Source organism: Clavelina lepadiformis, chromosome 8 (genome assembly GCF_947623445.1).
Source record: "Clavelina lepadiformis chromosome 8, kaClaLepa1.1, whole genome shotgun sequence".
NCBI lineage: Eukaryota > Metazoa > Chordata > Ascidiacea > Aplousobranchia > Clavelinidae > Clavelina > Clavelina lepadiformis.
Window position 1 is genome coordinate 1,355,572 of NC_135247.1, and position 16,712 is coordinate 1,372,283.

The following is a 16,712-nucleotide window of genomic DNA, read 5'->3' on the forward strand; positions in this document are numbered from 1 at the left end:
TTGAAGATTTAAACAAAGGCAAATGCGTAGATTTGGATTATGTGTAGCCACGGGAATAACACTTTCAAAGTAGTGGACGCGCTAAAAGAAAATTTTGTGAATACCTTCGTCATTTTACGTAATTTCCACATTTTATCAGAGAAGTTTATTTATTCTGCCGTTGTCATGTCAACAACCTCAATAACGGTAAATGCTTCTTTAACGTTGCATTTTTACTTACAGTTGTAGCCTATTTTGACGGATTAGGCCATTTTCCGCTCTTTTAGATAGCGATGACCTCAGTAAAGTAAACTAAAAGTAATATTTAAAAAAATTACTCGTGAATAATTCGGGTCTAATCAAAGAAATCGGTCTTAGGCAGTTTAACGTAACTATACAGTAGAATTTTGCGACAAAAGCGAACTTTGTGAACTTGGCGATAGAAAACTTGATAAATAATGATTACGGTAGCACAGCACAGGGAGATGAGGTCACGTGCCAAACTTGCAACAGCAAACACTGGCAATGAACCTGTTCTTGGTCTTCTGAGCAAAACTTTCTGTAATTTTCCATCACCCGAGAGCAATGCTTTGGCGGTTACTTCAAAGAACGGCAATCATTTTCTTTGTAGTTCAACTATTAAAAGTTTTGGTCGATCCGGCGAATCTGACGTCTTTAACGAGGTATATTGCATTAGGGGAAGACCCTTAATACCTAACGATTGAACGAAAATACATTTTGGTAAAATTCTGTTAATGCAAATTAAATTTGTGGCTGGAATAATATTAATCAAAGTTTATTTATTTATTTGTTTATCTAATTATTTATCTAATTATTAATTAATTTGTTTGCGTAAAGTTACGCACGTTCTTGCTGCTCGTGAATTCGGTGTAAATTAAAATATAGCTAAATTGTCAACGGTATGAACAGAATTAAAACAATTAAACTCCGATTAACTCCAACTATTTGCATATAATGATTGTGCTTTAATTCTCAATGCCCGCGGCCCACAATGTGACGTCAAGGCGCTCTCCTGATGTGTCGAATGTACAAGGACGTTTAACCTTGGCCTTGCATTTGGTTCTTTATGTTCTTAAGAATTAGACGATTTGGGTCAATTTCCACTACCCAAGTTTTTACCGTTGCAACAGGACGTATCGTGACGCAAGCGATATTCGCGCTGAAAACATTTTATAGTTAACAGTTGCATAAACTAGCTCATACGTTCAAATAATTATATGGAGCCTATAGGTCATTATTAAGAAATTCTTATCAATTAAAAAAAAAAATTGTTTTAGAAAGTTGACAAAAAGCAGAAAATTTGGATCACCCTCATAAGCCTACGTGGCAACAGCTGATACAACGCTTCGACAAACAATAGCAGTACAAGCGCCGAACTTGTGGTAATCGTAAGAAATAACGAGCTCTTGTCTTTCTACGCTGGATGTTCTGTAATTTTCCATTACATAAAGGCGATGTGGTGCCAGTTACTTGGATGAACAGCATTTCTGAATTTTGCTCGACCCGAACTAGATGAAGAAACATTCGGAAGCTCTGCACCGATTTGGCGAATTCGACGTCATGTTTGATTCTCGGGACCTTCACATTTCCACATTTTTCCAAGACACGATGTGACCTTCATCGAATCACATCGCGTATCTACGCCCAGAACCACACATTCTGGCGTTGTACTTGGGAAAATTCGCGGTTACGCTTTGTTGGTTGCACGCTGACTTTGAATCCTGTTTAAACTTCGATTGACGATCACGTGATTTCCGTTGTTTCGTCACGAAAGGTTTTGTTCGCAAATGCGCTACTACGTCACAAAAGAGTCAGAGAAATCTGAAGTTCATCCCTGCGCGCTCTACAACAACAAGTGACGTCGGATTTTAAACGAATGGAGCTGCTGGACTTGTTCTATGCAGAACTTAATCAATCAACCAATCAATTGCGCTTAAGCTACTTTTGTTACACTGCTGTTCAATCATAGTTTGATAGAATAACGCAAATTACCATTTAATCACTCCATTTGGGCTGTTGCAATACGATGTTTATGTTTTTTTCTTTTTTAAACCAAATTCTAATATTTTAAAGTTTTACACAAAAAGCGCTGGGGATCGTAATCAATCAAGGACGTTTTTTAGCGAAAAGGGGGGAAATAACGCAAAACTTCAGGCATTTTTGTCACATTTGCTTTGAAAATTAAAACAAAATTTTTATATTGTTGTTACAAATTATTTGCCCTTAATTGCTGTTCAGGTATCGCCCAGTTACTACCACTTTAACGCAGAAAACCAGGGCGGTGTTTGTGAAGAGTATAATTGTTACTATAGGTCAAAGTGACTTGGGTTTGCACAACGGTCAGCTTGATCAGTGACAACCACCACCGTCGTCTCCATACCATGAACAGGCCCAATGCTGCGTTCATGAACAAATATGGAAATCTGTTTTAATCTGTTCGCTTATTGATCTGATCACTCTACGTGCCCGATTGCGGCGAATTTCCTTTCATGTCCTTTCACGCCCATTCCGTCTTAATGGGAAATTTTATTGATAAATTTGTTTTTGGCAAAACTTTAAAATTAACCGATTTAAATTCTATGTGTAATGCATAATAGCTTTCATCTTTAATAATGAGAATTAAAAGTGTTATATACAGAGACTGGTAGAATAAATAAACACTTTAAGGAAAACGAATACCAAAATAGGAGCTATACCATAGTGATTAGGCCAATACTTTTATGCTTAGACTCGCCATCAATTGCTAAGGTATTAAAACCAAATAAGTCAATAATTATCTTTAATTACATTCAAATGGTTATTATGTAGTTCGATAATTCTGTAACTGCGATTTGAATATTCAGATAAAAGCAAAACTGTAATTTAGTGCCCAATTGTCCAAAGTCGTGCTAAAAATATCACTGCAGTTTGAAACTTTCAAAGAAAAACTTAACTTAAGCCAAAACAAGGTGACATTTTACGGAGAAAATTCGCTGTAGCACCAACGTAGCTATAAACAAAGCGATTTTCTGAGATTACAAGACTAATCACCAATTAAGCCCAAGAGCAATTTGTTGTTTACAAAGCCATCACCTGACATTCAGGCGCAGGTTGCGTGCAGTTGCAGCGGAAATTTGGCAAACCACTAAATAGCATTGAGCGGATGACTTAAATAAAGTCATCTGCAGCGGAAATACCACGTGATTTACCAAGGTGCTGCTAGCCAAAACATTTTCTATTGTATGGGTGGAGCAAGAATAAATTAGTCGTTGAACGCTTTATTGATTTGTTTTCCAGGAGTAATGGAGCGTGTATTTTAAAGCAAATTCACTTTTTTTCGGTCCTATTGCAATCTCGATGGCCAAGATAAATTTCCGACATAAAGCATTTTGAACAACAGCAGGTGAAGGTTATCGTTGTGAGAAAAGTTGCGCAGCTCAGAGTCGAGGAACGTGCGAACCCAACTTTGTTGACCAACCTCTTTTTATCAGCTCCCCTGCTAGATAGTCTGAGAACGGGAGTGAATTAACTCGAGTCCTGCCGTAGATTACAAGTCTTCATGAAATGTTCACTTCGCACTACACGGGAAGCTTTGTTGGAATAACTGATAAAGCACCGATTACAAACCTTATAGAGGAAGATTAAGGATGGCTCATGAGCAATATATGCTCCGTCATACGTCTCACAACAGTTTCAAAGCAGTTCTAACAGTCTTAGCTGTTTCCGAACAAGCGTTTCAGAATAAAGAAATTAATTTCTTTGCAGTAGTTACCATGGTTACCATTTTCAGCCAGATTCCAGCTAAAATGCATCTTGCTGTGTTCGTCGTTATTTTGTACAGCGTCAATCTTTCTAGTCAATCTAGTTGCGTCATTCCTGACGAAATTCCGGAAGATCTTCGGGGAATTCCTCTACACATCTTCAAGAAGGCGCTGGCTGAGCAAAAGGCTCAAATCGCGAAAGACGGAGGTTGCACGAAGACTGAGGTGATTGATATTTCAAACTGATTTTATTCCTTGAGAGGAAATAAAATTTTCACACGTTTTAAAACCAAAATTTTTAATAATTAATCTGACGTTCAAGTCGCTTTATTTTGTATGAAAATCGAATCTGTTGCTTTTATCTTCCATTTTGAGAGAATAAATGAATGATGAACATCAAAATTTTGTCAGAACGCCGGAATTTGTTCGTTCAAAGTGAAGAAAGAAATGGCGCTCAGGGGTCTTTGCACAGCTCTAAATGACAAACCGGCCTGCGAGGCAGTAATTCCCGGGTACGCAAGGTTTTTGTTGACACGCTATAGGAACAAAGTTTTTTACCTTGTTATATAACTTTACTTATTATAATATATTTTACTTATTATAATCTATTCAAAGGCCATCGTGGACTGTGATGTCATGTGTTATGACGATTTAAACATGTTTAGCTGATGACGTGTGATAAGCGCCATTTCATACGTTTAGTTCTGTATCAACGCGCCTTTAATTATGACTTCGTAATTACGTTAGCCCTGGAAGAGTAGAAGAAAGAACGTTTACGACACTCCACGATGAGTGTCCGAAACCAGGTACTCGCACCATTGTGCGTCCGGATGATCCGACTAGACGCCTCACACCGGAGGAATACTTCAGACGGAGATTTTATTTCAGTGCGTAGAAGATAAAGCATCTTAAGTGAATTCTTGATTTTAAAAACTTACCGTAAAATTAAATGAAGCTTTGTTCTGCGCATATCTTAAAGAAAGATCTTTATCGCAGAGCGACGGCCTTATCAGGGACAACGATGCTCGTTCACTAAAAGCGTGGTGGTGACTATCAATGGAAAATGCATGAAATCCCGACCCTGGCAAAATATGCATGCCCCCATGACCATACCGGTAACAACCGGTTCTCCGTCAGATGCAAGTCAGGAGGAAGCAGCAGGGTACGTCTGTAGGAGCACTGACGGAAATGACGAAAAGTTAAACCATTTCGAATGCTCTTACTTGGCGGATGATGATTACTGATTATGACGTAATACTTGGAGATTTGTACATAGACGTTGGTCCGGAAGTTATTCCTGCTTTGGTAGTTTATTATTTCATTGTACAGTAGACCAAAAAAAAAAACAATTTGGCAAAAATCGTCCGGTCGAAACTTTCTGTATTGACCAATGACCACCCGGTCGCTATTTGTAAATAAATTATTCAGTTATAAGATTGTTTTTGCTTACAATTAATATATCCATTCACATAGAATAATGCAAGAAGTTTTTTAAACTGTCTAAACTAAGGCAAACAAATCAGCATGTCAATCTACAATTACTAGAAAGTTCTGAGAATGATTTTTTTGTTCCCAATTCTACTTCAAAACTTCTCAGTCAAGAAAATCACGAACAATATCTTAATCACTGCTTTTGATTAAATGAACAAGTTTTAAAGGCAGCTTATTTTTAATTGCGCAACAGAAGCGAGTGCTACACAGCATAAGACAATTCTGAACTTTTTAAGCCAAAGGAAATCATAACATCTCAACACCTGACATTGACGTCACAATTGTAATCGGAATGCAATATGCAAATGAACTTTACTGGTGAACAAACAAAATGCAAGGGATACTGCATAATACGAAAAATACTTATAGCACGGTAGGAACTCATGACGTCACATATCGAACTTTACAAAACAACAAAAACATCGAATTGAGAAGCACAACAAAATGAAACAACTGACGGCCACATTTTCTTAAAACACCTTCTGCTCGTTGGCGCTACACAAATCTTATCTGGCAGTTGTCATACACCAAACTTTTCAAACGTCAGATTTAACCTTGTTACACGGCGCTACTTCAACAAAAAGACTTTGCATCCATGTCACGTGATCAAGCGAATGGCACTTCATCATCGAATGCCGCCAAATGGCAAGAAAATAGGTCGTTGAGTGTTCGAAGTTCGGCGAGTTTGGTCATCAACTTGGGCAGAGAACTCTTGATTGGGCAGCGATCGCAATACCACGACAAGGCGGTAAGGATATGATCGTGAAGCTTTTCAACGTGCGAATTGCTTTGCAGACGTTGGCGATCTGGACGGTTTAAGAACGCGGTTGAATACATGAAAAAACTTTTTCGGCCGCACGCAGAATAAGAATGTTTTGAAACGACAGGTATTTTAAAGTTGCTCACCTGGCGTGATGAGTACAAGCGCTGAGAACATGGCTTGGTGAATTTCGTTCAACTCAAAACGTGAAAACTTATCACAAAAGTCGAACATTGCGTCCACGAAATCGTCCATGCCTGCAAGACCACCGTAGGTATTAGCTCATACTCTTCTTAGAGTTCCAAGAACTTCAGCACAGGCCGCTTACCAAATTTTTGGAATATTTTCACTTACCTTGCCCGTAAAAATTTTGCCTGATCAACTCAGATGCGCCGTCTAGTGTTACAGTCTCATTGCTTTTGCAATATTGTGACGTAAGACGCACAAGCAGCACCTTATAAAAGAGAATCCGAATTTAACAAAATAAAAAACAGTGACTGTGTTTGCAGATGCACGATGTATCTACCTCAAAGGCTCCGGTTTTAAGCAGCGACAATTGGTCGTGTTCTGAGAGGTTTTCAAAACCGGGAATCTTTCTCCCAAACGCGACAACTTCGCGAATTGCATCTTCGAAGCGTTTCCCGGCATGAAACTTCACTTCATCCGCACATGCAGTGTTTCTCTGCAAAAAATGAATTTGTTCAATTTCAAAATTATGACGACATACTTTACATACTTTGACATGCGAAGTACGATTTTTGCCAAAAATAGGGTGCGACGTTATTACCGAGGTTTTACCATAAAAATGAAATAAACTAATTCAACACAAACTCACAAAACCGGGTAAAAATGCTTAAATACACACCGAACATTCAAATCACCAGCAAATTCACGATAGTAAACAGAAGGATTCACTGCCTCGCCGCAAAGCTGTCAAACTGCCGCCAAGCCAGTTGGTCACGCACGCGCCGTGTGGTTTTGTTTTTTTCCACTCTCGCCTTTGAAACGATCCCAGTCAACCTACATAAAATTCCCCGCAGCTAGGCGTTGGCCTCGCATACTAGTTGGCGGACGTGATTGGACGACGAAAATCACGTGACCGGGATGAATTGGGTTCATCGGACAAATGTTTCCGCTACTCACTTCATAATTAAGAAACAAAGGAGCAATGTGACGCGACATTTCGCGCTCTAAAAGAGCGGTTGTAGCAAATTCCGCACGTACGCTTTTTCTGACCAACCTTTCTAAATATAACAGTCGACAACGGCAGCCTTGTTAAAAGCTATCCTGAATATTTTAATTACTCACTTTCTTGTTGTTAAAAACCAACACCAACGCAAATATTTACTAGATTATCTAATTAATTAAAAAAGCGGTACATTTTTCATAACAAGGGAAGTTTACTACAATCTCCGTGTTTGCTTTATCCGTTGTGGTTATCGCATATCAAGGCCGATGGCTCGCACGGCTGAGGAAAAATAATATTTGCTTCAGTCAAACTATTGGAGTCACAGTGAGTAAGCATTTCGATGAAGACAGCTGAAAATCCGACCCTAAGTACCCCGCAGGAGTTACGTAATCAGCACTGTGACGTTTGTTTACCTAAAGGGGGCGGGTTCTAAGACTCAATTCCCATCGCTAACACAACTGCGGCAACAGAATTTACGCTGGTAGTGGGACAGTGAAAGTAAATATTTTCTTATTACAGATGGATGACTTTTAAAAAATTACCTTAACGCCATAAAAGGGAAGAAATATTGCGTCTTTGCTGAGGTCACAAGTGCGATTGTGAGCTGTCAAAATTTGCTGAATGATCTGTGGAGTGATAAACGCAATTTTGACGTCACTTAGATAACTTATGACGTTTAACAAGTGTATGAATGGAGAATAATAGTCATGTGGTCATACCTGTGTGTATTTTTGGGCCAAATCATCTCGGCCGGACTCGGAGTATTCGGACCGGACATCACTCGCTTCTGGATACCCGCTGTCCGGTGACGATGGTGATCTCGAATCACGTCGATCCGGGGAAACTCTGTTGCTCGAAGTGGAACAACCGAACCTTCTCTTGTCACCGGAAGCAAAAGAACTTTGAGAAGGAAAACCATTCCGAGGTGACGTAATCAATGACGAAGTCGGTGATGTGATGTAGAAGGGTAAAATCGGTGCATGGGTATGTTTTGTCACCGCCCCGGGGTAAAAGACTGGCGAAAATGGAGAAAGCAGAGTTGGGGCTCCCGACGCCAATGGGTACCTTTGCACAAACAAGGGAAGATTGGGGCCAAAGTAGAGCCCTTGGGGTAAAGCATCGTCTTGTCGAGCTTCACTTGTCCGGCCTTGATGATCTTTTGGCGCGGTCATTTGAGGGAAACTCACCCTCGGCCACGGAGGGAAGTTGTTTTTAGTCAGCTTGCAAGGATCGACTGACGTCATAATAACCGACTCACGGCCCTCTATCATGTCATTTGATGACGTAATGTTACTAGTCTGCGGCGGGTAGCGGATTTTTTCATTGTGGGGAGGGGATGCAGAGAAATGAGGGCGGGCTTCGAGCGAAGACGCCTTGTATCGTTTGCAGCTTTCCATCTCGGAGCAGAGTGCAGATAACTTTCTCCTAGGAGGACATATCTCTTCATCTGGTCGACTCGGTGATGTTGGGTGATCTTGTGGACTCCTCATGAATCGATCTTTGTTTCTATAATGGTTGTACACCGGTGGATCCCCTTCACTTTGATCTTGAAGGTGACGCATGGCCAACTCTGAAGTCATGAATTCGGCGGGGAATCGGCGTGCACGCGGTGGCTCCTGATTGGCTGGTCGTTGTGGATTAGAGATTTGGCTGGACGAATACGCCGTAGTTTGCACCATAAGTTCTTTAGGTTGGTGAAATGTATCAACAAATGGTCGCTCATTCGATGCCGATTGTGACGTTTCTCGGATATCAGAAACGTTTTCTTCAATTTCTTCTTTTATCGTTGAAGCCAAAATCTCTCTGGTCGTTGATTGGTTGCTGTTTTCAACGTCATCCACGTGACGAAAGAGGACAACCTGATTGGATAATTTTTCGTTTTGTCTGGAATAAAATAATAATGTCAAAGTCTGACAGTGAAATAAATGGTTTTAGCTGATTATTCTCGCTATTCTTGGTTCGTTTAAGTTCGATAAAAACAGTTTATGCGCATACGTCACATGATTAACTTCCAACCAACAAATCTGAAAACATGTAACAAGTGATTAATTAAAGAGGCGGCGATTTGAGAGCGTGCCTATTACGCTGACATTTAATAGAAGGATGATAGAAAAAAAGAATGTCTGCCGAGTTTTAATTAAAATCATTCGTTTCAAATCTAAGACCAACTGACCTCTCCGCCATTCTCTCGGCGAGTAATCGGGCTTTTGTTTTCTTCGGTATACGGCCATATTTCACAGCTGGAAATGTAGAAAAATACAATAAAAATCAGAAAAACGTTTTTGGTTTTGAATTTCTGATCGTTGTCTTAATCATAGCCACAAGCAACAAACCTGGAAACTCACTGTTAATCTTCACTCACGCCAGTAGAGTTACAGATATTAACACATAAACTTTACGACACTCTGTTTATATGATCCTTCTGTTTACAATGACCTACCATCCTTTGACATTCCAACTTGCAAACATTTCAGAAATCTGCAGGTCTGGCATCGATTCCTATTCACCTTTGTAATTACGCATGCGCCGTCCATGGCACATGTGCGGTAAGTTATTTTTTGGTGAATAGTTCGCCGAAAGAAACCCTGAAATCGAAAATTCAAACGGTTCAAAATTAGTGTACAATTTACGACTTTAAAGTAAACTTATTTATTTCTTAGTGTGTTAGTTTGAAATAATCCGTTACAGGTTACTGCATTTTCACATAAAAATAATAGTTAAAAAAATTTAAATTACGAGTATTACATTTCAATACCTTGCATTGAAAAAATGTACCAAAATGCAACAGCTCAAATGTTACAAAACATTTTGTTGAATGTCAATCTTTCGATTAAGTTTTTCAAATTTATTAACAACCCACCTTGCAGCCCTCACAGGAATAGACTCCGTAATGTAGACCCGACGCTTTGTCGCCACAGACTTTGCACGGCATGTCCAGCGCGTAGAGAGTGGAACCTTGACGTAACAAACATGACATTTAAAGTTATTTCTGGCACGATCACTTGCTTAATTCTGCACGTTCTTGCTTTAAACGGCATTGGTTTATTAATCTGATATGATCGTCACTTTGTAGGTTGGACGTTGCGGGTGATCTTTATAAGAACAGGTCAAAATTTGTGGAAAACTCGGCAAAAACAATTAAGATACCGAGTGAAAAAATATATTTCGCCATGCAGGTGGGAAAAATACGTCATAGAATCCGTGATGTAAATATCTTGCAAAATGGCGCTAAGTCCCATCGCTGACGTGATTCGAGAACGAGAGGTTTGTTTTGAAATATAGCCCCCGGTCAGGTGTCGATGGAACAAACAGATACGTCACAGGTAAAGTTCAGGGCGTGGAGTAGCTTTTAAATCAACACTGAGATTTTCAATTTATTCATTGTAAGGTTGCCTAGCATTTTCCTCAAATCGTCTCATTGACTGCTTATAATTTAAACGAAATTGTGCTGCGGAAAATGAAATGCGTTTTGTTTGCTATTCTGGGAAAACCGAGCAGTCAAATATTTCTGTTTTATTCATGAGTACAGTGTGTTGTAAATTTGTTTAGTAGAAAACTAAAATTCCAAATCAGCGAAATCAAATAAAACCACTTTTCGTGTTTTACGGTACGGCTCTAAACCCTTAACAAATATTATTAATTTATAGTTTATTTTGTAACACGAGGTGTCGCAATTCTTGCCCGTTCCCTTGCCTCGAAAATTTTCCGATTTATCAATGATTGACTTTACAAAATTGAAATCAAGGTAGATTTAATTTCATTATAACACAACTTTTGTGAAAATATCATCATCATACCGTCAGAAAGCTAAAATAGCTGCGTGAAAATGCCAAACGAAGTTTTGCGGGGGAACATCTGATAACGTATCACTTTTTAAAATGGAAAACAAATTCCCGAAGGTTAAGTGCTGTCAGTACGTTTACTGCTGATCGTCTGCTGTGGTGTACATGCCGACACATATTTTTGTAGAACTTAATTAATTGGAAATAAGGTTAGTAATTTTTAATTTTGCATAAACAAGAAAAACGTTCGATGCTTTTTCAAGTTAATTTAAAGCACTAACAAGCCAAGTGACACAAACGCAACCACAAAAAAAATTATAATTAATTTCATATACACCACTATTACAGCCGCCAAAACATCCGCAAACTGGACAAAATGAAAAATGCGGTTAACATCCGGTGTTGAAGTTTTACGTAAAATTTCAAAAAGATTTTTTATGGAAACTTTTCGTTAATCAGAATGTTAAAAAAGCACCACATCAGGGGGCCCTGTGGAACATCCTCGATTCATCTTGGCTCCACCCTAAGCTGCATCAGTTCAACCACAGCCGAACGAACACATTTGCTCTTGGGTTGAATATGGGAATTTCACAACTCAACTGCAATGAGTTTATTATCCAGTTACCTGAAGCAAGTTTATTACTTCGATTTTTTTTGTTGTTGTTTGTTTGTTACGTTGACGCTCAATTAAAACCGCCTGGTGATACAGGCCGGCAAGTTCAACTGCAGTAGTTCGGGAAAAATATACTTGACTAGAAAAAAACTCTTATAAACTGAATCAAAAATCATCATCATGTACATTGTGGCAAATAGAGATTGTAAGTCCTATGGGGAAGTGATAGATCCTTTCATGAACACCCAAAACAATGGCGTTGAACTTATCCTGAAAGGTACAGGCAGCCTATGATCTGTTAAACGTTAATTTGTTAATATTGAAAAATAAGTCACGAACAGGATAATTTGGCCCTGACACAACGAATAATGAAGAAAATGTCCATATTGGTAGAATGTTTAAATATAGAGTCAAGTTATAAATTATAAGCCGGAGTCTGCCTGAGTCGTTCCAAACAGGCAAGGGTAAAACGCAAATAGCATACATTTAGTCAACTCAAACGTTGGAGAGATAAAGGCTTGGATTCAGAAATAAACGTATTCAGTACTTATTGTTTTTGGTCTTTAGCCTGTATATGCAGCCCGTATATTGATCAAGTCGAACAGCTTCAAAATACTCATTTGGGATATTTATTGTAAATATTTACACAAAGTCCACTCATACTTAGTACATCAACAACACACAGGTTCTACAGACGCCATACCTGTATATGTCTTACTTCTGCTTGGTTTCTCGATGTTTTCATGTTGGGTTATCATTTTCGAAAAATTCTTGGTGAAATTTATTTGCGACACAAATTTAGTTTAAAAAAAATTGTTACCCTAAGTTGCCTAAGGAAAACAGCAATCTGTATAACATAAAAAGCATCTTTAAAGACCTAACAACTTGTTCAAAAACTAGTCCTTGTTTCTTTATATTTAGTGTTAGCTTTTGGTTAGTGAGTTGCAGAAGTACTACTGGCTGATAATAAAATAAAGTGAAACCAACAGAATAGGAAATATCAATTACATTAAGTTGTTTTGCAACAAAGAAGCTCAGATTTTCACAATGACAAACTCATAGTGTTACAGCGATTTAAAAGTTCGAATTCTTATATTCCAAAAATATGAAGTCATTTATTGCAGCAGAAGAAATTATGCTTGTCCCACTTCCAGAAGATACATTTCAGAGAGAGCCTTTTTACCGGAGAGCTTTTCCAGAAGAGAGATTTTGCAAGAAGAACGATTACACCAAAATCAATTGTATTATCGTTTTTGCCATAGCCAATCAGCTAAGGCCGCCAGTTCCACGTCACAATTCACATATCGATGTGCCACAGAATATTTTCTTTGTAAACACTTACAATTTGCCAGCACTATTTACGTCACAAAACTATGTGAACGAGATACGTGTACCTACTAAACGTTAAGCAAACTACAAGCATTTGAATAGTAGGTTACTGTTCCACACGGCCACGTGTCACAGTTAAACTGGACAGTTATGCATAGCCACGTAATACAAAACGCACAAATTCATATCTCGCAAGTAAAATAAAGTTAAATTCATCAGTTTTTAAAAGGACTAAATTCTAATATTTTTGGAAAAATTGTTACATTTTTTCAAATACCTGTTTCTTAATAAAACGACAGCAACGAAACAAAAATAAACTATTTTAAAGCAAGACAAAATGGCGCAAAATTTTATATGTTTCTTTTAAACCTAACTTTCCAATTATGTTCTGACCGAACATAAAAAAAGAGATCTTTCACGAAACTGCAGTCGTTTCGGCCAAACGTGTAAACCCCCGTTATTATTAAAAAACAATCAACATGACACGATTATTCTTTACGAACAAAATAACGGGAGTGAATAGGCTGACCGTTGCCAATACCAAACGTTTGTTTTCCTAGAAAGATTTTTTTTACCAAAACGTCCCAGCAAATACTCGTTAAAGGGGTCGTTATGATTCTGTATTCAAATTATGCAAGTAAAATTATCTTATTGTCTCTGAAGTCCCAAAACAATTTAACTATGTACATTTCATCTGCCACGCACTGACTGGTTTTTGAAACTTAAGTGTTCAAACTGAAGCGCGGGGCCTCGATGTGAATTTGGACTTGGTCAAATTCCGATTTGTAATTGTGATCTTTATTCGAAGTCACAAAACACACAGCGCTTTTGATCGCGTAGCGACGCCAAACAACACGCTAAGTTGGGTATTTTCGAATTGGAACATGGAATTCATAGACCCATTTTGCCCGTCTTGCATCGTCTATCGACTTGATTATAGTTTTGCACGATAGACTTTTAAACTCTGTGAACGTTATACAAGCATTGGGGGAAAATAGTGTTCTGGTATTCCAAAAGATTTAAGAAATGACTGTTTCACTGTATAAATACAGGACACCCGGCCGTGCGACCGTTGCCAAAGAGAAACGATTCTTATGCTGGGAGAAAAGATATGCAAATTTCGCGTTTAAACAAACTGGATCAAAGTGTACTAGTAAAGTAGTCCGAAGAATTCAGATTTAGGTCAGCATAAGTAGCAAATCGATTCGAGCGCAAAATGTTTCCGATAAAAGGGGACAACCTAGCACTTGACGAAAATAGCGCTCTCCTAACGGATTTTACGCATTCCTGCGTAATAGCAGATGTTAGCCAATCACAGCGCTCAGCGGGATCACGCCACGTAGCTACCAGTTAGCTACTACTGTGTACGCGGGCGGAAACTGTAAAGGTAGGCAGTTTAACAAAACGTTGTATTTCACATTTACTTTAAGAAATAAATAATATTGCTGCAGAATTTACGCACAATTCAACTTTGTAGTATTTATTTTACGATATAGTTAAAGACATTGTTTAATAAACCTTTGTACTTAAAATTTACTATTTCAAGCTGTTATAAAATAAACACTGAAAACCACTCACACCGAGGTGGTGCTTCTCCGCCCTCTTCTACAGATTATGTATAGGGAAGCCCCAAAGTGATGTCGATCGAATCAGAAATGTGTACTCATTGCTACACAAAAAAACGGAATAAAGGTGGCAATAACGAAACAGAAACAGACAAGAAAACGCATCGAGTACTATGTACAAAACGTCTGAACGCCACTTAAACAAACACCTCATTGTGACGTGTAAATTCCAATAAGCTCGCCTATTGCGCCACTCCAGCGTATGAAATACGGCTGTCTTCAATGAAACAAATCGAACAATACCACAGTTATTAAAGCAGCATGTATATACACTTCAATTGAAACCGCATCCACGCCATTACTTTCCATGACAACAAGCAAATTACGCATGCGCGCTTAAGAGTGAAACGAACTTAGTTGAACTTCGAAACGGATTTCTTGGAAATCGGGAAAACGTCAGTTGATCAATTTGTCAATTAAAACTGGTACCGGAAGGTTGGTTGGCGCTGCGCCAAGCAAAGGGGATGTGCTTGACAATTATGCTAAAGGGTAAACTAACTACACCGGAAAACTGTTGAATAGCCTACCTGCGCAATAACGGTGCATAAAATAAGACATACAGACAGGTTTAAAGATGCCAGCCCAAGCTATTTTAAGCGCGTTAACACCAAACACTGAGGTCCTTCGACGTTTATAGCCTAAAAGTAAAATTAACCCGACCTGAAACTGTAGCAACTAAGAGCCACTTCCATGTCCCTTTTCTGCGAACACGACTTGCTGAAACGAATTATTGAATTTTTAAAATGACAAACAACAAAAAGCACGTTCAGTAGACACGATATGCAAAGGACGTGCCAAAACTAAAAACCAGGCTAGCAAATGACAACAGCTCTAACCTTAAATTCTAATTCCTTCTCAGCGCCCAGTAAACAAGAGTCCTGGCTACCGCACGACCACTGCGCCAGTTTCGTAAGTCGTTTCCACTCAACAAAAATCTGTCCTTGCTTGAACCGACACCACTGTGTCGTCCATTAAATTCTATCGGCCGTGAAAAAGTGCGACCCCTAGCAAACTTAAAGCTAAACACAGTATATGCAGATCGTGAAGACGCTTGCTTATTCTTCCAATGACTGCTGGCAAACTTGTACATTAATATCGATCACTCCTTGTTGCCATAAAGAATAATCGCTACAAATACTAACAAAACTTCTTTGTGAGTTTTTGTCGCTAATCTTCACGCTTAGCGACGCTGCCTCAGCCTGTTATGCAAAGAGAAAGAAGGTTGCAATTATGTAAATGAGGTGATGCTTTCACCGAAACCTTTAATGGGCTTGTTATGCATTATTTCACCCTCACTGCGCCCCCAACCAACATTTTCCTTGTTTGATTTTTTCAATCTGTTGTACACAAAATCTAAAAAAGTTTAGTTATTTCTTGATAGAAACAATTTATTAATTGTACACACAAGCCGTAGCTGACTTAGTTCAAATTACTTTTAATAGAGCACTCGGTATCGCTTATATTAATATTATGCGGTAACAATTCAAACGAAATTAGCGCAATTAGCAACGATCAAGCTCAAAATTAAAAAGTCCATGCCAATTGTACTTGAAGTCATTAATTTGTGTGTAATTCAGCTTGTGTGACATACCATACAAGAAAATAACAGCGGACAAACATCAGTCTAATGCCATTGTAGCAAAATAAAAGCACAAATATGTTTTGAGGTAATTTTTTTAACGCGACTCGCGGTCGCCTAAGTAGGTCATCGTAGTCTGAAAGGCAGACAGGTCAAAACAAGTTTGAACTCGATTAGCCTTGGTCACTCGTATTAACAGCGACGAAGACAAAGAACCGCCTGTCTGTTTCGAATCGTTGTGAACTTAATCTGGTCGCGATCATGTGAGTGCTTCAGTCTGTTGTTACTTTAGCTCAGCCCACGCAGCTCAGACAGCTCTTGTCTCTTTCTTTCTCTTTCTACCTCCGGGTCGTTCGCGTTCATTGTGACCGCATAATTAAAGCGCGCGAGCGCGTTGACCTACTTATTTTGTTCAATTGCGTTCAAGTGAATTGCCAGCTAGTCTGACATGTTCCAGGAAATTTGTTGAAGAGAAAGGGTGTTGTCTGCCTTATCTAATCGAGCGTTTCTTCGTCTTGCAAGAAAGAAGAAAGTTATGTTGAATTTCCCGATCTGAATGCTAGCTAGCCTACGTTTGGCCGCGAAAATAAAACGTGGCGTTACC

At 38.8% G+C, this 16,712-nt stretch overlaps 2 protein-coding genes across 2 annotated transcripts; one reads left to right on the plus strand and one right to left on the minus strand.

Annotated features, from left to right (window-relative positions):
* The first annotated feature begins 3,406 nt into the window (after nucleotides 1-3,406).
* LOC143468691 (uncharacterized) lies at nucleotides 3,407-5,176 on the plus strand. The gene is made up of 4 exons (XM_076966037.1): nucleotides 3,407-3,965; nucleotides 4,152-4,252; nucleotides 4,488-4,627; nucleotides 4,737-5,176. Exons 1-4 carry the CDS (start codon nucleotides 3,627-3,629, stop codon nucleotides 4,982-4,984), a joined length of 828 nt encoding a protein of 275 aa, XP_076822152.1. The 5' UTR covers nucleotides 3,407-3,626; the 3' UTR covers nucleotides 4,985-5,176.
* A 113-nt stretch (nucleotides 5,177-5,289) lies between these two features.
* LOC143468690 (nuclear receptor subfamily 1 group D member 1-like) lies at nucleotides 5,290-14,796 on the minus strand. Its single transcript, XM_076966036.1, has 10 exons — nucleotides 12,279-14,796; nucleotides 10,041-10,135; nucleotides 9,621-9,765; nucleotides 9,354-9,420; nucleotides 7,900-9,064; nucleotides 7,723-7,806; nucleotides 6,518-6,673; nucleotides 6,346-6,445; nucleotides 6,138-6,248; nucleotides 5,290-6,037 (listed from the first exon to the last, which is right to left on the minus strand). Exons 1-10 carry the CDS (start codon nucleotides 12,331-12,333, stop codon nucleotides 5,838-5,840), a joined length of 2,178 nt encoding a protein of 725 aa, XP_076822151.1. The 5' UTR covers nucleotides 12,334-14,796; the 3' UTR covers nucleotides 5,290-5,837.
* Nucleotides 14,797-16,712: the final 1,916 nt, after the last annotated feature.